The sequence below is a fragment of the Haemorhous mexicanus genome, chromosome 21 (genome assembly GCF_027477595.1).
Source record: "Haemorhous mexicanus isolate bHaeMex1 chromosome 21, bHaeMex1.pri, whole genome shotgun sequence".
NCBI lineage: Eukaryota > Metazoa > Chordata > Aves > Passeriformes > Fringillidae > Haemorhous > Haemorhous mexicanus.
The window spans coordinates 4,690,139-4,709,446 of NC_082361.1; the positions used below are offsets into that span (position 1 = coordinate 4,690,139).

Here is a 19,308-nt window from a genome sequence, read left to right on the forward strand (position 1 = left end):
AGGGACAGTCCCGGCCGAGGTGATGTCCCGGCCATACGTGTCCTGGCCAGGGTCGCACGCCCCCGCGGTGTCAGCCTGACACCTTATGTTAAAATCATGTACTAACGCGGACTTTAGGGGGAATTTTCAGACATTTGCCCCTCATCACCCCAAATGCAGCTGCATTTCAACGCCTGCTCTTTAAAAGCAGCAAACTCAGGTACAGTGTGCTCTCCTGCCACTACACACCCTGGATGGACAGCTGTATGTTATATTAGGAATTTTTAATGGATACAGCTCTAGGCAGGTGGCTCCAGCTAAAAACAGAGTTCCAGGGAGAGGAGGAGGCAGCGTGAACCACATCTTCAGCAGCAGGCGCACAGCAGAGGCTTGACATTTCTGTAAGAGCAGCAAATTTGTGTGTTCACTGGAGATGTATAATTGTCCTTCCAGAGAGACAGTAAGTGGCCACGGCTCCCTGCCTCTGGCCAAGCCGGATCATGCTGTGCTCTCACTGTTCCATGGTCTTGCTTTCCCAGAGCTGTCCTTGGGCAGCAGCAGGGGAGCCCCTGCCTTCACACCCCCACAGCACTGCAGCTCTGGCACCCCACTCCTTGGGCAGCTTTTGTGCAGAATTAGAAGAGCGATGGCTTTGTTCTCAGTAGGAGAATCCTGTGTTCCTTCCAGGCCACTGGACCCACCAGAGATGTTGCTGGGGGAATTCAACATCGATGGCAGCAATTTTACATAAATTACACAAGACTTTAGTGAACCTGATTTGCAGCACTGTGAGCAGAAAAAACATAGGTAAAACCGGTTAAAAAATGAAGCAAGCTCCAGCCTGGGGACTCATTTCTGGTCTCATGGGAATGACTTCAGCTAGCTGGAGTCACAACAGAGCTAGCACAAGGTGGGCTGAGCCAGGACCTGGCTCGTCCTGCAGCCCAGCCCACACAGGAGCACAGAGGAACACAAATGCCTTTCCTTTAAAGGCAATACAGCCACTGACCTCTGCCACCCCGTGGGAGTGACACAGGCAGGAGCGGGTGTCCAGCTGTTCCCCATCCAGTCCACACTGGCTGCACAGCCTGCTGCCATCAGCCAGCTCCTCTCCAGTGGGGCTCATGGGGCTGTGGGTGCTGCTGCTCTGACATCTCCCTCGACTGCATCTCTGCCACACAGCCCCTGGGACGAGTTGGCTGGTTGGTAGCCATGCCTGGTAACATTCAGTGAGCCAAGCAGAGCTGGCTGTGGCCTTGTCTTACCCTGGAGCAAGGGAACAGCAAGATCTGAGCTCCTCTCATCCTGAAGCAGGCTGAGGATGTCCCACCTGCCTTCCAGGAGCTGGGTGAGGATCCTTCTTTGCTTTGTTTCTGCTCATTAATTCAGCCCTCCCTGCTGTGCACTCCCTTCCCTTGGGAAGCAGGCAAGCTGTGTGCCCTCCGGCGAGCAGCTCTCTGCCTGGCTTCACCAGGATTCCTTTCTGCACCTCTGTGACCACAGCCCACATGACACTGCAGGGTGCTGTGGAGCAGGACCAGCTTCCAGCACATGTGAGAGCCTCTCTCTTCTCCTGGGGCAGGAGGGAGTGTCAGGCAGTGCAGCTTGGGTACATTGCATACTTGGTAAGCTGTCCCTGCCCAGTGCATCGTGCTGCGATGGGAAAGGAGGGATGGAGATCTGTGAGGATTCTTTGTTCACTCTGCAGTGGGAGATCAACCCTGGAATGGCTCCATATCCTGCACAGAAACATCAGTGCCCCTGGTGGGTGGGTGTCCCCCCATCCCAAGGACAGAGGTGGTGGCTGGAGTCATGCTGCAGAGTGCTTGAGATGCAGAGCCTGAACGGGTGTGGAGAAGGACCTGGGGTGTGATACTGTACGGAGGGCAGTGCAGTGGGAGGGATTGGTGCTGGTGAATGCATAGAGTCCTTCCCTCTGCCATTCCCTGTGCAGGGTGGGCACAGAGGACATGTGGCAGCAGCCAGCGACCTGTCACTTCGAGCAGCTCTCGGGGAGGCTCCGCAAAATGTCCTCCAAGTTCTGCTTGTCAGCCCGGATCTCAGCCAAGTCGCTCTCAAATGCTTGGATCTTCTCCTGCTGCCGTGCTGCCTCCTGCTGCAGCTGGCTGAGCTGGCTGGCCAGGGGACCTGGTGTGGCCAGACGGAGCCACAGCTGCTCCAGCTGCAGCCTCCCTGCACTCAGCACTGCGTCCACCTCCGTGTCCTGCCCCAGGTTACCTGGGCAAAGAGGGAAAGGACATAAATGTGAGCAGAGAGGGGGACAAGAGATGTTCTGGATGTACTCCATGGCACCAGGCAAGCTATAGGGAGTGGGTGCAGCAGGGCATGGAGGCTTTGCAGTTTCTCACTGATCACAGACAAGCAAACAGAACTGTGGCTCCAGGCAGGGCCTGAGCACTTCTCATTCTTACAAATGGGTCATGCTTTCCAGCCTTTTGCAAAATTTCTTGGATGTAAGAGTCCTGGAATGCTCAGAAATAAACCCACATAATAAAAACAGGAGGAGCTGGAGCAAGACCAACCAGCAACAAGGAGCAAACCCAGTCTAGCACAGCCCTCAGTTCCAAGGGGACTTTGCCAGCCTTGCTCCCTCTGAGGATCCCAAGGGAGATCAGTGTACCCAGGGCAGACATGAGCACACACATTCAGCAAGCCCAAATTCATTCTTCATGAGGGTTTTCCTCAAGACATGAGCCTTAAAGAAGCCTTGCTGAGACCATGGATGATCTCAGCCAAAGAGCACCCAGCTCAGCCTGGATGGCTGTCAAGCAGGAGTACCAGTGAGCAGGAGAGCCCTGGCCCCAGCCAGGGACCCCAGCCCTCTCCCTGGAACCTGCACCCCATTTCCCCCCAGGTCTCACCTAGGCTGTTCAGCAGGTTGTTCAGGGTCTCAATGTCCGACATGAGTGAGCCCCGGGCTTCCTGGAGACTCTTTGCCATCTTGCTCACCTCTGACCCCACCTTCCAACAGAGATAGACACCCAGATCAGGGGCACCACTGACACTTGGCTGGATGGTAGAAGAGATCCCAGGAACATACCCAAGGTGTTGTCCCTATAGTGGAGCTCCCAAACCAGGTTGTTCCCTATGCTCTGGGCTGTGGGCAAAGCTGCTTCCATCCTCTGGAGGACACAACCTGCCCAAGGGAACCCAGCTGACCTGCTGTGCCTCCTCCAGGTCTCCCCTGAGCTTCTCAGCCATGTGCTCCTGCTGGGAGAGCTCCCACCGGGTCTCATTGGCACGCATGGCGAGCTGCCTGGCGTGTTTGAGGGTCTGTTTGCTCTCCTGCAGCACAGCCCGTGCCCTCTGCAAGGGACAGAGATGGGAACAGTCACCTGGGGACTCACAGCCCTGCCTGCAGAGCCTGGGCTCTCTCCAGGCTGCCAGCCTGGCCATGCCCAGCAGCTCCACCCCCATTCCTCAGCTCAGACCTTGGCACTCTCCTCAGAGAGTTGCTCAGCCTCCCCTGCTGTCCTCTGGGCTGTGGTGGAGATGGACAGGAAGTTTCCCAGTGTCTTCTCTGCCTGTTTAATCTTCCTCTGAGCATCCACCACCACTCTGTCCCGCACTGTGGCCATTCTCCTCCTCAGGGCAGCCTGACTCTTCCGATGCCCCAGCACCTTCTTCATGCCTATGGGAGCAACCTGGCCATCACCAAACTGTCCACTTCTCCCCTTGTCACCTGGTGAGAGCCAGGTTGTGGCTGGAGATGCTCTGACTGGTGCCTTTTACCTTCCAAGCTGGCCAGGAGGGACTCAGCATTGGAGAGCACAGCTTTTCCTCGGGAGACAGCCATGGTGGCCGTGTCATGGGCAGAGCCAGCCTGGTCCTGCAGCTGGAGAGGAGAAGAGAGGAGGAATGAGGCTGGGCAGCTGGGAAATGTGGGATTCAGCCTGCTCCTGTTTGGCAGGCAAGCTCCTAGGGACATCTGGGAGCCCAAGGGAAGATGTCTCCCTAAACATCCTCTCCCGGCTCCCTGGCTGCAGGCTCCCTCCAGTTGCTGGAGCAGCAGGGATGGAGCTCCCCATTCCTGTGAGCAGCTATTACCTGCTTGAAGCCACGAGTCCTTTGCAGCTCCAGGTGCAATCCAGCTGCCAGTGTGTGGGATGCCTCCACAGCCTGCTGAGCCAGCGGCTCCTGGGCTGCAGCTGCCTGCTCCAGCACTGCCAGCTCCTGTGCCAGGTCTCCAGCCTGCACTGGCAGCACCTGCTGCAGGATCAGGAGTGCCAAAGGCTCCATGAAATCATCTCCCAGCTCGGGAGGCAGCACTGGTAAAGCAGGGGGTAAGGATGCCAGCAGGAGCTGTAGCTTGGGTGCTGCTCACCTGCCCCAGAGCAGCCACCTGCAAAAGTCTCTCAGCCAGGTCAGCATGTGCCTGTTCCACAGCTGTCAGAACTCTCCTGGCCTCCACTGCCACCTCTGCCACGCCAGCACGCAGCTCCTCCTGTGCCTGCTGGATTTCCTCATACCTACGTGGACAGGACACTGCTGTCAGCCAGGGCCCTCTTGTGCCTTGAAGGATGAAGAGGGCAGCTTGGCCCTGGACATGGATGTGGCAGGAAATTCTGGGAGCTTTTCCTGAAATCCCCCACCACACAGCACCCACTCCCTCTGCTTTACTGCGCTGTGGTGCAATGAGTTTGAAGGTGCTCAGCAGGTGCCAAATCCTTGTGACTGAGCCCTGTAACAGGGACCTGGCCAGAGGAAAGGGGCTCTGGTGCCCTGCCAGCCCCTCACCCAGCCTCCAGCTCGTGCTGCACATCCTGTGTGGTGTTCCTCTCCAGCAGGTTCTGCAGGATCTCCGAGCTGGCATTGGAGGCACGCAGTGCTCTCCTGACCATGGCCTCCACCTGTGCCATGGAGTCCTTGTGGCTGCAGGGACAAGGACAGCCAGACAGAGGGAATCAGGATTGGCCTCCTGGCAAGGGAATGGGCCCCCTTCACCCCCAGCTGGGCTGACAGATTCCTCTGCCTGTTCAAATCTTACCTCTTGGACAGAGCCTGAGCCTCCAGGGCCCAGTGGCTCCAGTTTGTGGGCTGCTGTGGGATTTCCTGGGGGATTTCCTTGGAATGCAAACAGCAGCACTGAGACCCTGGCAGGGAGCAGGCACCCCTGCACCCTGCCAGCCCAGCACCACCAAGAACCTCCCAAAGGGCTAGAGCAAGGAAAATATCTCCTCTTGACTCAGCTGCAAGGAGGGCTATACCCACCTAGACCACATGCTTTCCCACTCACCCACTCTGCTGGTCACATCCCACCCCAATAGTCCTGGGAGGCACATCCCAGTGGCCCCCAGGATTGTCACCACCCCCCTCAGGAGCCCAGGGCCACTGAGAGCCCCCACCATGGTAGCCAGGGTGTCTGCAGTGTGCAGGATCTCCTGCTGAGCCGACTGCAGCACGGCCCCAATCTCTGAGAGCAGGGTGCAGGTCTTGGGGGGTCCGTGATGGGAGCATCTGGTGGCCTGGCTGGCGTTGGTGAGACGGCCTTGTGCAGTGTTCAGTGCCCCTGCCAGCTGCCCCACCTGTACCAAGAGGGTGGCCCAGGCACCTGTGGGCAGCACAAGCATCTCGTTGGCCTTTGGGGTTGCTCAGGGCTCCCTGCTTCCCTGTGGAACTGCCCCATGCCCCAGCCTCTAACACCTACTGCTGAAAGGGACCCTGTCCCTCTGAGTGCAGAGGAAGGACCCAGGAATTCAGCACCCAAAGGGTACCCAAGTGTTGGTGCTCAGTCCCCAATAACGCCCATCACTGCCTGCTCCAGTAGTGTCAGCATCCCTGCAGTGCTCTGTCCTCCCAAAAAGGCATGTTCCCTCCACTGCTCTCTCCCCAGGTCACACCACACCGAGGCCAGCACCCACCTGGGACCTCCTTGCACCCCCCCAGCATGTCACAGCACCCTGAGGGAGCAGAGGGTGAAATGGGTGGGAGGAAGGAGAGTCCCCTGTACCTCTCAGGAGGTGTGGGCTGGGCAGCCCATCTCCACGGGGTGCATCTCCCAGCATGGCAGACTGGCCCGGGTGGGTGTCACAGCCTGGCTTCTGCAGCCACTCCTCCATCTCCTGCAGCCTGGCCTTCAGGCGGTCAGCCTGCGGGCAGGACAGGGGGACACAGGGGGACAGTGAGGCACTGCAGGGCTGGGGTGCTGTGCCTGCCTCAGCAGTGCACAGGCTGTACCTCGTCCTTCACCAGCCCGTAGCAGGCAGGACACTGCTGGCAGCGGGAGCTCAGCGGCTCAAGGAAGAAGTTGGCCTGGCAGCGGTCACACTTGTAGCCCACGAAGCCAGGGTGGCACAGGCAGGTGCTGTTCTCGTGGCACTGTGGGGTGATGGAGCCCAGTGGGGAGCAGTTGCAGGCTGTAGTGGTGGCAGAAAGGCATCACACTGTGGCTGCCAGCCCTGCTTTAGGGACAAAGATGCAGTGCCCATTCCCATTACCTCGGCAGCCCCTGGCAGAGAAGCCGAAGAAGCCGTGCTGGCATCGATCACATTTCTTCCCTGTGACACCAGGTTGGCAGGAGCACTGCCCCGTCAGCACGTGGCACCCGCTCTCCTGTGACCCTGTTGGGTGGCACTCACAGCTGGCATGAGAAGTGGAGGGTCATGAGCAGGCAATGAATGCAGAGAGCAGAGCTGGGAACATGGAGCCACTGCTGTCCCCTGGCAGCCCCATGACATGCTCCACATACCTCTTGCACCCCACGGTGGGCTCCAGGCCATAGTAGCCAGGCTGGCACTGCCCACAGGCTCTGCCTGTCACGTGTGGGAGGCAGTGACACTGGCCTGTGCCCGGATCACAGCCCTCCAGCCTCGGGTCTGAACCACTGGGGTTGCAATCACAAGCTATGGGAGACAAAATAACCCTTAAATCCCAGCACGGGGCTGGTGGATAGGACTGCAGGAATGGTGTGCACTGGAGCTGAGCTCCTGACAATGTGGAGAGCCACGTTCCCCCATCAGCCAGGGCTCCAAAGAGCCCCTGCAAGCCAGAGTATCTCTGAGGAAGGATGGCAGCAGAGCAAGAGGGCCAAGGGGAACACGTGGGGGTAACCTGGACCATCCATCAGCCCCTAAACCTGCTGGGCATCCCCTTCCACCCTCTGCCTTCACTGCTGGGAGGATTTTGGCTGCAAGCGAGCTGTGCCCGGGGGCTGTACCTACGTGCACACTTCCCAGCAGGGCTGGGAGCCAGCGCATCCCCGTAGAAGCCCGGCCGGCACCTCTCGCAGTGGTCGCCCATTGTGTTGTAGAGGCAGCGCAGGCATCGGCCGGACACGGGGTCGCAGTTCCCCACGGCATTGAGATCCACGTTCCCGTGGCACTGGCAGGGCTCACAGGGATGCACGGGACCTCTCTGCCCCAGGGGGTCCCCGAAAAACCCGTCATCACAGAGCTCACAGCGTTTTCCTGGGGAAGGTAGAAAGGTGGGGAGGATCCCGCCGTGCCCACGCTGCCCACAACCTCTGTGCCCACCCAGCACCAGCCTCACCTCTCTGCCCCGGGGGGCAGTGGGTGCAGACCACCTCCCCACTGCTGGGCACCTCGGTGCAGGGCGAGCGGCCGGGGCAGGGGCAGGGCTTGCAGTCATCAGAGCGCCCTGCGAAGGGGTTGCCGTAAAAGCCGGGGCTGCAGCGCTCGCAGGAGGGACCCTCTGTATTGTGGGAGCACTGGCAGTGCCCTGCGGGGAGGAAAACGGAGCTGAGGGTCCTCGAAAACCCAACCCCGAATAACAGCAGGGATTGTGGGAGGGATAGAGAGCCCAGCGCTGAGAGCGGAAAGAGGGACGTGCAGCTCCAAGCGAGGGGTTGCTCATCTCCAGCCAGTAGTCGGGATATTTTCCCTTCTTTCCCTGTCTCTGGTCGAGGGAGAAGGTTTTGGAGAGGACACGGAGGCCACAGCGATGCAGGGACGAGGCAGCGCTGGCACAGACAGCACCATCAATGTGTGCGGAGGCTGCCGGCGCCCGCCGTAATCCACAACACATTTCTGAGTGTCGAGGCGCGTCCTTTCCAGCCCGGCTTGGAAAACACAAGCAGCCGGCCAGGCTCCCACCGGAGAGCATCTCCTCCCGAGCGAGCCGAGCCGGTGAGTCAGCCTTCCGAAATCGGCTGTGAGGAGGAGAGGGAGGAAGAGGAGGAAGAGTGCCCAAGGAACCCCACACCTCCAGGCAGATGCTCTGCTTCACTGGAGAGAGAGGAGTCAGAGGGAGGATTTTCCCCCGTGTTTTGTGGGGTCGGGTCATACCAGGAAGACTGCGCAGGAGGGGATGTTATTCCATTTTTCCCACATCCAGGCAGAGTCAGACGATGGAAAATAAAGAAAAAGCGGGTGGCAGGAAGAAGTGGAAAAATAAACTAAAGGAAGTGAGCAGGCTGGCAGCGCCCAGGCCGGAACATCAAAAGTCTGGCCCCATCCCTGGGGATTGTGCAGTCGGCAGCGCCAGCCCCACTCTGCGGGATGAGGGCGGGTTTGCAGAGCTGCCGCCGTGGTTTTGTGGGCAGGGGCATTTGCCGAGCACTCTGCCTCCTCCAGCCCTCTCCATCCCTGCTGTACATCATTATTACTCCCCACTGAGGAGAACCAGCCACCGAGGGGTTGGGCTGGCAGCACAAGGTCTGGCTCCTCTGGGGTCTTCCCTCTGTGTTTTCCTGCTTTTTTCCTTGTTTCTCTGTTCAGGTTAACCCTCAGTTTGCAGATTCCAGAGCTGCCCCCAGTCCTGCTCCTCTCATCAGGCAGTGAAGCTGCCTGTGAGACCCAGCCTAGCTAAACCCTCTCTGCTGCCCTGGCCCCTGCTCCCCTTCTCCTCTGAGCACCAGCACCTTTCCCTTCTCCTCCTTAGAGGTCATAAAGTATCATGAAAAAATGCTCCTCTAATTATAAATTACCACCATTATTGCACTTCATTAATAATCTCTATCTTTGCAGTTATGAACCCTGTCCCTAGAACAACCCAAGCAATTCAACTTGCAAATTTTGGGAACCACAACCTCATCAGTGGTTCCCAGCTTCCCTCAGAACAAGCAAAGGCACGGATTTGTCACCCACGCACGGAGCAGCAGGTGAGTGTTGGGCCCGGGGGGTGCACACCTGTGAGGGGGTGGCAGTCCCCGTGCTGGTTGCAGGTGCAGGGCACGCAGCTGATGAAGGGGCTGCCAAATGGGATCTCCCTCCTGAATCCAGGTGCGCAGGACTGGCAGAACTGCCCGGTGTATCCCATGGGACACGTGCACTCCTCCACCCAGCCCGCCCGTGGGCCCGGCCCCGGGCGAGCAGATGTGAGCTGGACCTCGCTCAGGGACAGCCTGCCTGTGAGAGGGGAGAGCAGTGTGGGAATGGGATGCTGCACCCGCTGGTCTGCTCTGAAATGCTCCAGACAGGCACAGGAGACCCCAAAATACCTCCTTGAGAGCCATACCTCCTTGAACACCCAGGGTGTTCACAATGAGGAGACAGCCCCTGCCCCAAAACACCCCCTACAATCCCTCTCATCCTCGAGAGCCTGATGCTGCTTCAGTGTCTCCAGTCCCACCCCAGCCTGGTCCCCACTGGGATGTTCTCTGAAGCCACCCACCTCTCCCGGGGCCGTGGCTCACGCGGAGGCGAAGGGAGCTCAGGTTGGAGAGCAGGCGCTGGAAGCTGAAGGCCGACAGCAAAGGCTCCACACCCTCCTCTGCCTCGTGCAGCCTGTTGGAGAGGGTGTGAGGGAGGCAGGATGGGGCCAGCATGAGCTGGGTGCTGCAGGACAGCTCAGCTCCTGGCCGGGACCCGGGCACAGCACAGTTAAATCCCCAAGCAAGGCACAGAGCAGTAAAGGGAGCCCAGACAAATCAGGCACTGAGCCCTAAACCCCAGTGAGGCTCCCCAAAACTCTGTGATGGATACCTGAAGGTGACAGCTTGCTTTCCATACTGGAGCTGGCTCTTGCTGCTGGACATGGTGATCTTCATCCCCTCACCCTCCAGCAGCAGCTGGACCTGGAGCAGGGGCATGCCAGTTTCTGTTCTTGTCCCATTCTCCACTCCCAGCAGCAGGGACAGGAGCTGCCCATAACTGAGGTGCTGGTTCTGCAGAAACTTCTCTGTGAGGGGAGAGAGGAGCAAAGTCTGTGGGACGTGGAGGCATCAGCTCTGCCAGGGCTGCCAGCGCAGTCCTATTCCCACCACCACCATCAGGAGCCACAGCCATCCTCCTAGAATGGTGCCAGCTCCAACCTGCCCTCCTGGGGTCCTGGTCCACTGTTCCAATACCCCCCACTGTCTTCTGCTCCAGAAACATGCTCAGCTCTGGAGTGGAGCCCAGTGCCTCCTGCACCACTATAGCAGTGGGATGAGAGTACCAGGGAGTCCTCATGGCAGAGCAGCCCCCAGGGACACAGCACACACAATACCTGGTGCAAGAAAATCCACTGGCTCCTCTCCATCCCACTCGGTGATGATCTCCCGGCCAGCCCAGCGCAGAGGCAGCTCTGTGGTGCCTGGAGCTGTGGCAGCCCAGCCCTCCAGCCCTGTGTGACAGGATACAGTGGCAGGGCACAGCTAAGGGAGCAGTGAGTCCCTGCCAGCACAGCACCAGCAAGGTGCTGCTTTCAGGGGCTCTGTCCGTCCTCCCAACACTCTCTCGAGTCTTGGAAGGGGTCAGCACTTTGTAACACTCTGCTCCACTTGGTCTCTGTGCTCTCAACTGGAGGGTGGCCTTAACCACCCCTCATCTATTTATTTTCTTAGATTTGGAGGAAATTATTATCTTTAAACTTTTGACCCCCTGCCTGTGCTGTCATTCTTACATTACTGTGGGCTGGTGAGCACAGGAAGCCTGAGGAGAAATGTTGGAGAACTCAGAAGAGATGGGGCATAGTTGCATTAAGTTGGTTTCCTTAAGAAACCAGCTAAACTCCCCCCCACTCCGCAGGATTAGTTATTTCTTCCAGCCCTGCAGGACAAACACTTGGAAATCTCTCAAGTGGGCTGTGCTCTGTTATCAAATCATCCCTAATTTATACTTTCACTCAGTGTAAGAAAATTCCATCTGATCCCCCTCCACTGTGGACTGGGGAATGTTTTGGGGAGTGGGGATTTAGGAGGGTGCTGTGCTGCATCTCAGCTCGGAAACTGCCAAACCAGTCCCCAAAGGAGCAGCCCCAAACTGGCTGCGTGAAGGGTGGAAAAAAAAGATTCGGTTTAAAGCCTGGCTCAGTTTCAAGGCCATGGAAGACATTCCAGCAGCACAGCAATTGGCAGCACGGTTTAAAGGCAATTAAGAACCACCCGTGCCTGGCGCATTCGCATCCATCTGGGAACAGGCGCGGCAGAGCGGGGTGCCTGCCGTGGGTGCCCGTCCCCGCGGTGTCCCCGCAGCGGGGCTGCACACGCCGGCATGCGCGGCAGATGGCAGGGTTTCCCCAGCATCCCGCACGCATCCAGCCCTGCCAGCAGCCAGGCAAAAGCACCACCTCCCGCCCGTCCAACCGCGCTGTCACATCCCAGCCGAGCATGGAGAGAGAAGGGAATAATTGGGAAAGTTCACAGCAGGCTCCATCCTATTATTTTTTTTTTTTTTATCTTTCTGAGCTGATCTTCAGTGCTCCTGCAGTCCCTGGTGTGGTGCAATGTCCATGCCTGGCCCCACAGCCCTCCCTGAGCCATGCACAGCCCCAGGAGAGGCTGGCATGGAGGGGTGCCACAGGGAGTCACGGACACCCTGTCCCCGTGGAGCTGGGGGCAGAAGCAGAGCTTTAACAGTAAAACAGGGGCAAGCCAGAGAAAACCCTCTCCACCCATCACCACCAGTTAGCTCCAAAGGGAGATGCTCAGCCCCACAGAGGGACATTCAGCCACATCCTTCCCGAACATTTTTGGCTGAAATTGGCAGAGCAGTGCCGTCTGTTTTACCTGGGGCTGAGGGGGATCGTTACCTTGGCTGAAGTCGGAGCGGATGTGGGTCTCCTCGTAGCCATCTGCCGCCCTGCAGGCGCTGGAGTGGCCGTAACAGAAGCAGCTGGTGCAGCCAATGGGGTTGTGGGGCTGCAGGTTAAACCAGCCCGGCTGGCACCTGGACACGGGGAGGAAACAGGAGTATGTGGCACAGGGTAGGCAGAGCTGCAGGGAGCCACTGCAGTGTCTCCGTGTAGGACACTGGTGACAACTCCTGTGAGCCCAATCCCAGCGGTCCAGAGGAATGCAGCCCCACAGCGCTGCTACCAATTTCAAGACTGGAAAGGGACAGTGTTCCTGTCCCCATGCCAGGGCCACGCTGCTCACCTGTTGCACAAGTGCCCCTCCACCCTCTCCTTGCAGGTGCAGTGTCCCGTGTTGGGGTCGCAGGTGCCCATGCTGCCCGCAGGGTCACAGGTGCAGGGTCTGGATGGGGTGAGATAAAGGCAGGAGGTGAGCCCCGGTCCCATCCCACTGCCCCTGCCCAGGGCCGGGTTCCTCCTCACCTGCAGCCACCTTCGCTGAGGCTGTGGTAGCCGTCCTTGCAGCGCTCACACTTCCAGCCCGTCACGTTGGCTTTGCAGATGCAGGTCCCCGAGCTGTCACACTGGGGCTGCAGGGAACCTGTGGGGACCAGCCGGGGAGAGACACAGGACCGGGAAGATGGGGAAACCCCGAGCAAGAAAGAATCCACCAAAACCATCCCTCCCAGCAAACTCTGCCTGGGGTATCAGTAGTTTTGCAGCCGGAGCCCGGCTGGGCACAGCCGCACGCACCTGCGGGGTGGCAGTGGCAGGGCTGGCAGGCTCCCTGCGGCTCCCAGCGGTAGTAGTTCTGCCTGCAGCTCTCGCAGTGGGGCCCGGCTGTGTTGTCGCGGCAGTTGCGGCAGTGTCCCCCGTGCCCGCTGCGCCGGAACAGCTCCCGGTCGTAGAAACACTCCTCGGAGCGGCCGCTGCAGTTGCAAGCTGGGGGAGAGGCGGGAGGACAGGTGGGCACCTGGCGTGCACTGGAGGTTACGGCAACCTCCTGTGGGTGGGATGGGCCAGATGGGACCCCTTGGCTCAGCAGCGAGAGCTTTCGGTGGTGCCTCTGCCTTGGAAGAAGAGGTGGGTGCAGTACAATGCACGGAGCAGACGGCTGCACTCGGCGGGTAAAGGGAATGGAAATCCTCGGGGTGCTGCAGTGAAGGGGAGCCTGGGGTACAAATCCTCCCTCCTTCCCTCTCAAAATGGAGCTTGTGCAGGAAGGGCAGGAGGTGCCAGATGAGCTGATGAAGCACCAGTGCAGCCCTCAGGGCGGGCCACAGCTGTGGCCATGGAGCCACCCGGTGATACTCACGGAGGCACTCGTTTGCAGCCTCAGCTGTGCCGCGTGCCCAGGGCCGGTCCTGGTAGAAGGGCTGGCAGCGCTGGCAGTCGGTGCCAGCCGTGTGGTGCTGGCACACACAGACCAGCTGCCCGGCCTCGTCCGGCAAGCACTCGCTGGCGTGGCCATTGCATTTGCACCTGTGGTGAGACCCCGGCACAGGGCAGTGGTGTGAGCAGCAGCAGTGGGACAGTGCCCAGGCTGTGCAGTGTGTGACCCTGCTACTGGGATGGCTGTGGAGTGAGAGCAGCTCAGGCTGTGCTGGCCTTGAGGCCATCTGTCATGTCCCCAAGGCTCTCCCAGCCTGGCCAGTTGGGAGGTCACACGCCAAGGGTGGCCCGTGCTAACCAGCTCCAGCTGCTGTCCCAGAGGTGGGACAACAGCTCCAGGTCTGCCGGCTGGCTGGGAGCTGTCCCAGCCCCGCAGAGCTCTCAGGGATGGGAAAATTTTCCACTTCTCCCAGCTGGGGAAGGGCATGTGCAGCACAGCCCATGGGCAGCACCAAGTGGGTGCCACCTCCATCTCTATCCCACATTTGCTGCCCTTTCCTGCTGGCAGCTGTTCCACCTTCTCTGCCTGTGATCATGCTGACTCCAAGCTCCTCCAGTGACCTCTGCAGCTTCAGGTCATCTTTCCACTAGAACCCCATGGCTCCCCTTTTGCAGTGCCCAGGAATCAGCAGGGTCACAGGAGGAGCAACGTGAGCACCAGCATCATTAAAAACCATTGGGCTGGGAGGGAACAAAGCAAATACAGCTGGTGGCACATGGAGTGGGCTAGTGGGGAAAAGACAATCTTTCTACACAGCTGGGAGGTCTCCAGGTTTAATCACCCATCTCTGTACTTCCAGCTCCAGTTTACACATGGAGGAAGCCACATCTGAACAGTTTGCCCCAAAATCACAATTCAGACAAGACTGAGGTGGAGAGCAGCTGCCACAGTCCCACAGCCCCAAGAAAGTCCCCGTACTTCTGCCTGGCTGCTCCTCACCTGCCACCAACGGAGAAGTCAGATATGGCATAGTAGTATGACTGCAACACCTTGGGGTCCTTGAAGATGTCATCCCCAAATGTGTTGAGCCGGTTCAAGGAGATGAGCAGGTCAGTGACTGTCACCCACTCCTGCAGGGGACATGGGGAAGCCACCTTGGTGGAGAGGTCTGCACCACCAGCTCCCACCCCAACCAGGCCACATCCTGCAGCTTTTCAAGCCGGGCTGCAGCGCATCACCAGCACTTTTACCCCAGCTGGGTGCAATAATGCCCTCGATCCCAAGGCTCCATGCACCACGCCCCCTCCCACCCCGGTAGCACCTGCAGCGCGGGGCTTCCATCAAAATTGTAGGCGCTGGGCCGTCCCTCCAGGGTGGAGAAGGCCACGTTGCCCCCGCTCAGCGGGGAGATGTCGCTGAACTCGTCGCTGCAGAAGGCCACCTGCTCGTCCTCGCCTGGCCGCAGGTACTGCCGTGGCTGCTTCCCGTAGGTTTTCTGGCAGGAGGCGCTGTAGAACTGGAAGGGCACCCAGGGCCCCTCGGCACGGCTGCGCTTGTAGATGGCAAAGCTCTCGGGGCGGCTGGTGTGGAACTTCAGCCGCACATAGGTGATCTCGTAGGCTTTGCCTGGGGACAGAGCCACCACGCAGTGACCCTCTGCCGGCCATCCGATGGGCACCACAGCCTGGGTTAGCCCAACAGCACCCTGCAGCACCCACCACAGCTAAAAATGGACAAATCACCACCCCCACCCAGCTGCTCCTCCTTGGTGCGACCCAAACCCTGTCTAGACCCAAGCCGACTCTTGCCCCAGTGCCGGGCCCACCCCTTGTGTGGTGCACTGGGTGGGTTGCATGGGCAAAGAGCAGCTCCAAATCCAGGCTCTACCCAGCAGCTGTGGGGGAGAGTTAGGCCTACAGCACTGAAAGCATCCCCAGGGCAGTGGTGCTTTAGGGATGGAGAGTTGGAAAGGGTCAAGGCCAATCCCTTCCCAGGGAGCTGCATGCCAGGACCTGGCATCGTTTCCATCTTTGCTGGGATGAAGACAAAGAGAGGCCACCAATCCTTGGGGCGTCGGAGAGCTCTGAAAGAGCTTGAAAGGATTAGCAGAAAGGAAAAGAGAAAACACCAAAGTGAACATCAGACCCACTTAATTGCCAGAGATGAAGGACCAGCTCAAAGCCCGAATTGCTCCATAACAGCACCACTCCTGACAGCACAAAACAATTAGCTGCAAGGTTTTGGCTTTATTTGAAAAGATAATGAGTTGGGAATGTTAGAGGGGTTATTCCGGGACTAGGAAAACAAGCCTTTAATTGGGCCCATATGAATACTGTCGCGTATGTGCTGCGACTTTGCTGCGGGGGAGCCCAGGCAGCCGGCTACCAGCGCTGGGAAAAGCAGCTGCATCCCATCAGGGATGCAGGAAGCCGCCGCCAGTGCTCGAGAGGGGGACAGACCCACTCCCAGCCCACCCGGAGGTGACGAGAGCCAAGAAGGGGCTGCAGCGGGGCCGTCCCACCCTTGCCTTGTGCCTCTCCCCTCCCTCTGGGACCGCTCCGCGCTGGTGACAGCGGGGGTGGCTCTGTCCTGCACCCCGAGCAGAGGGGACGCCTGGCAGGCGCCGGTTCCCAGACAGCGCGGTCCCGAGGGGGGCGTCTACCAAAACAGCGAGGTCGGGGCCGTCACCTCCCGGAGCAGTTTCCTCTGGGAGAGGAAGGGAAGGCAGGGCTGTGTCAATAAACCACCCCTGCCCCAAGTGGCCCCGTGAGAGGGGAGGGGATGGCCACGCTGGGGAGCCCCATTTTGGTGCCTCCAGCTGGGCTGGGGCAGATTCACTTTTATGAGGAATTTTCGTGAGAGGAGAAATTTGGCTGATTAAAATGCCTGTCTGAGAATTTTCATGTGCTTTTCCCAGACAGGCTTTTTAATCAGCCAATTTCTCCTAAGGAGGAAAAAAAAAAAAAAAGAAGATCCAGAAAATAAACCACGCTGGTTATCTCCTCTTTGCTGCTTAGGTGTGACATGTTCCAAAGCCAGATGTGCTGCTGGACAGTGATACTGGGAAGGGTGCACAGGCAGCACCAGGACCCCTGGGTGCTCTCTCAGCTGTGCTGTCACCTGAACAAAGTGTGCACCTGCCTTCCCCCGAGCCCAAACTGCAGCTTGTACTGCTCTGGGGCTCCAAGAAGAGAATTCTAGAGAGGAGTAAAGGAGCATGTGGGACAGTCATGTCACCTACATGTCCTGTAATCTCTAGTCCTACAGGAAAATCAGAGTCACAGACACAGATAGTGCCTGATCTAGACACTCCAAAGCGAGCCATTGGCATTCAGATTGTTTCCTGAGGAGCCCTGGTGTCTGTTGCCTTTGCAAGCCTCGGATATTTTGAGTTCCTTCCTGACATCTGACAGGGCAAATACAAGAGCTGTGGACACTTGGGATGATCGACCAGCTGCAAGCCCACTGCACCATAACAGCATGGCTGGGACCCCACAGAGAGAGGAGATTTAAAGGAGCATAATCTAATTAACGCCAATCAACAACATGCAGGTAAACACAGGTCTTGTCCAAGTCATCCCATGTCTTATTTAATAAGCTCCCCAGGCAACCACGCTGGAGAACTTACAAGTGGTGTGACTGAGCAAGACAGGCAGGCTGAGGGGACACATTGCATGGGATGAAACACCCAATTACTTGGTGGAGCTCAGAAGCAAGGACTCAGCCCAGGCTGCATTCCAGGGGACTGCAGTTGGGCTTTTCCTGCTTAACCCAAGTGAAAGCATTGAGGCAACAATAAAAACATCTGTGACTGGGACAAGAATAGGGCCTGACAACTGTGGGAAAGGTCAGACAATGATGTGCCAAGCACCAAGATGGTATTTTTTAGCATGGCAAGATATAGGAGCCACGTAGGAAGAAGGGTACAATGGCAGAGGATGCCTCAGCTCACAAAGGGCTACAGGGACAGGCTGGAAGATGAGCTCGGTGCAATGCTTGGGCCTTGGCTGTGTTAACAGAGACAGACACAGCAGGGCAGTCACAGAGACTGGACTCCACTGGAAACCCAAGTGTGGGGTCCAAGACAGACCACAGAGGAGCGAGGGAAGAGCTGGAAGAGGGACAGAGAATAGGAAAGAAGCCCCGGGGCTTGCAGAGCCCCCACATGTCGCTGTGCCGAGCTGGGACTGGTGGCCACAAAGTCGCCCAGCGGCGGCAGCAGGCTCAGCCGCACCGGCTGCATTCGTGTGGTCTGTGCCCCGGGTCACCCACGAACGGATTCGGGACAATCTGACAGCCTGCGCTGGGTGGACAAGAGGCTGGCAAATGGCCACTGTCAGGGCTGGCAGGAGCAGGGAGTGAGGATGGCAGACTCCTCCGGCACGGCTCCTGGTGCCCGGCGGGGAGCCCGGCCCCAGCCCGGGGACAGGACCAGATGTCCGCCCGCTCGCAGGGGGCTGGGAAAGCAGCGACCTCCACCCAGCCGGGCAGCTCCTCCGTCACTGCTGGGGCAGGCACGGACCCTCCACCGTCACCCCGACTGCGCTGGGTCCCGGCAGCGCGGCTCAGTGCCACATCGACACTCAGCTGTCCCCTCACCAGCTCCAGCCGCAGCCCCTCCACTACCCGCCTTCGGCATGCAGATGGCAGGAGACTGCAGAGAATGAAGATTTTACAGCGCTGGCCAACAGCCAGGAGAGTTTAGATGGCAGGAAAATGTTATAAAACCTTTTTAAAATGCCAGGCATGCCCCTCGGGTTTAAGTACCCTCCAGGTGGGCGGCTTGCACGGTATTTAAAACACAGAGGGTCGGATGCCAGCTGGGGAAACCTACTGGGATTGCACGGTGTGTCTGGAGCTCGGCACCCTGAGACATACCAGGCACCCTGAGCAACGCACGGGGGTGAAACAGGAGGGGCTTGGCACCCATGGTAGTCACCCTCCCCGGGCAAGGCTCTCCCAGGGTAGGAACCATCTGCCTCCTGCTCCTCAGGCTTCCAAATCAGGGGGAAAAAGCAGCCTGGGGTGGAGGGGGGAGTAGGCACTCCGGGCATGGCTGGCTGGGAAGCAGCACAGTCAGGCACAGCTCCGGGCATCCCGGGGCTCGGCTGATGGGCAGGGCAGACCCTCCCCGAGTCCTTTCAGTGCTTTGCAGAGTGCAGCTGCTCCATACACCCCCTAAAAAGCGCTGGGGAGGGTCCTGTCCTTAACCAAGCACTGGCAGCAAGAGCTGCAGGGTGCAGGAGCATCCAGCCCCATCCCTGCACCCTGATCTCCCTGCACCCGCAGCCGCTGCCCTCCACCGACCCCGCCAGGGCTCCCGCTGGCACTTACCCAGGTGCAGGGTGATGTTGACGGAGTTGGGGTGCTGGATGCCAAAGGCCATGGACTGGCTCTGCCACCAGGTGCTCTCCTCCTGGCTGTGGAAGTCGGTGAGGAGGGAGGCGTTGTGGTGGCGCCGGGGGTCGGTGGCGTCGCAGCGGTGGCACAGGGCGCTGGCGTGCTGGGCGCCCATGTGCAGGCAGTAATCCTCCGGGGGCGACCCGCACGTGTTGCTGGCCCGGACGGCCCGGCCGAAGGCGGCGTTCTCGAAGACGGGCATGCAGCGGCGGGGCTGCCCCCGAGGGTCCCAGCAGGGGGACGAGCCCCCCGCCCCCAGCCCCAGCCCCAGCAGGGCCAGCAGGCAGAGCCCCGGAGGCCGTGCCATGCCGCGGCTCTCCTGGCCGGACTCTGAGCCTCCTCTGGATGGCAGCAGGCGGGACGGGATGGGATGGGATGGGACGGGGTGGGATGGGATGGGACGGGTCCCCCTACCCGGCACCTCCTCTCGCTCCGAGGTCCATCTTGTGGAAGCTGCTGGGAATGTCAAAATATTCGTGTGTGAAGCAGAGCTGTGGTGTTTGGGATCCCCGCAGGACATTCTAGTGCCCAGGCCGTGGGGATGGGACCATCCAGTGCTCCATCCCCAAAACATCTCCATTGCTTTGTGGACTGGGGATTTGCGTCTTCAGCTGCGTGGGCGT

At 59.2% G+C, this 19,308-nt stretch overlaps 1 protein-coding gene and 1 long non-coding RNA gene across 2 annotated transcripts; one reads left to right on the forward strand and one right to left on the reverse strand.

The window, feature by feature from the left end:
• Nucleotides 1–246: 246 nt before the first annotated feature.
• Nucleotides 247–19,017, reverse strand: LAMC3 (laminin subunit gamma 3). Its single transcript, XM_059865050.1, has 28 exons — nt 18,620–19,017; nt 14,607–14,911; nt 14,285–14,415; nt 13,268–13,434; nt 12,706–12,894; nt 12,436–12,553; nt 12,257–12,355; nt 11,911–12,047; nt 10,387–10,503; nt 9,882–10,077; nt 9,571–9,683; nt 9,087–9,305; nt 7,489–7,677; nt 7,161–7,406; nt 6,689–6,842; nt 6,438–6,580; nt 6,178–6,356; nt 5,951–6,089; nt 5,346–5,551; nt 4,988–5,064; nt 4,738–4,872; nt 4,325–4,469; nt 4,048–4,206; nt 3,733–3,835; nt 3,432–3,631; nt 3,160–3,306; nt 2,862–2,961; nt 247–2,217 (listed from the first exon to the last, which is right to left on the reverse strand). Exons 1-28 carry the CDS (start codon nt 18,990–18,992, stop codon nt 1,973–1,975), a joined length of 4,731 nt encoding a protein of 1,576 aa, XP_059721033.1. The 5' UTR covers nt 18,993–19,017; the 3' UTR covers nt 247–1,972.
• LOC132336989 (uncharacterized) lies at nt 7,677–14,288 on the forward strand. Its single transcript, XR_009489044.1, has 3 exons — nt 7,677–8,084; nt 8,925–9,058; nt 14,145–14,288. It is a non-coding gene; the product is annotated as an uncharacterized LOC132336989 (long non-coding RNA).
• Nucleotides 19,018–19,308: the final 291 nt, after the last annotated feature.

Bases quoted from the DNA above. Each gene is read 5' to 3' on its own strand.
- LAMC3 (XM_059865050.1), bottom strand. From the start codon at position 18,992: ATGGCACGGCCTCCGGGGCTCTGCCTGCTGGCCCTGCTGGGGCTGGGG. The intron at 14,912-18,619 runs GTAAGTGCCAGC...CTCTGTCCCCAG, and splicing joins CAACATCACCCTGCACCTGG to GCAAAGCCTACGAGATCACC. The intron at 14,416-14,606 runs GTGCTACCGGGG...TGTCCCCTGCAG, and splicing joins ATGGAAGCCCCGCGCTGCAG to GAGTGGGTGACAGTCACTGA.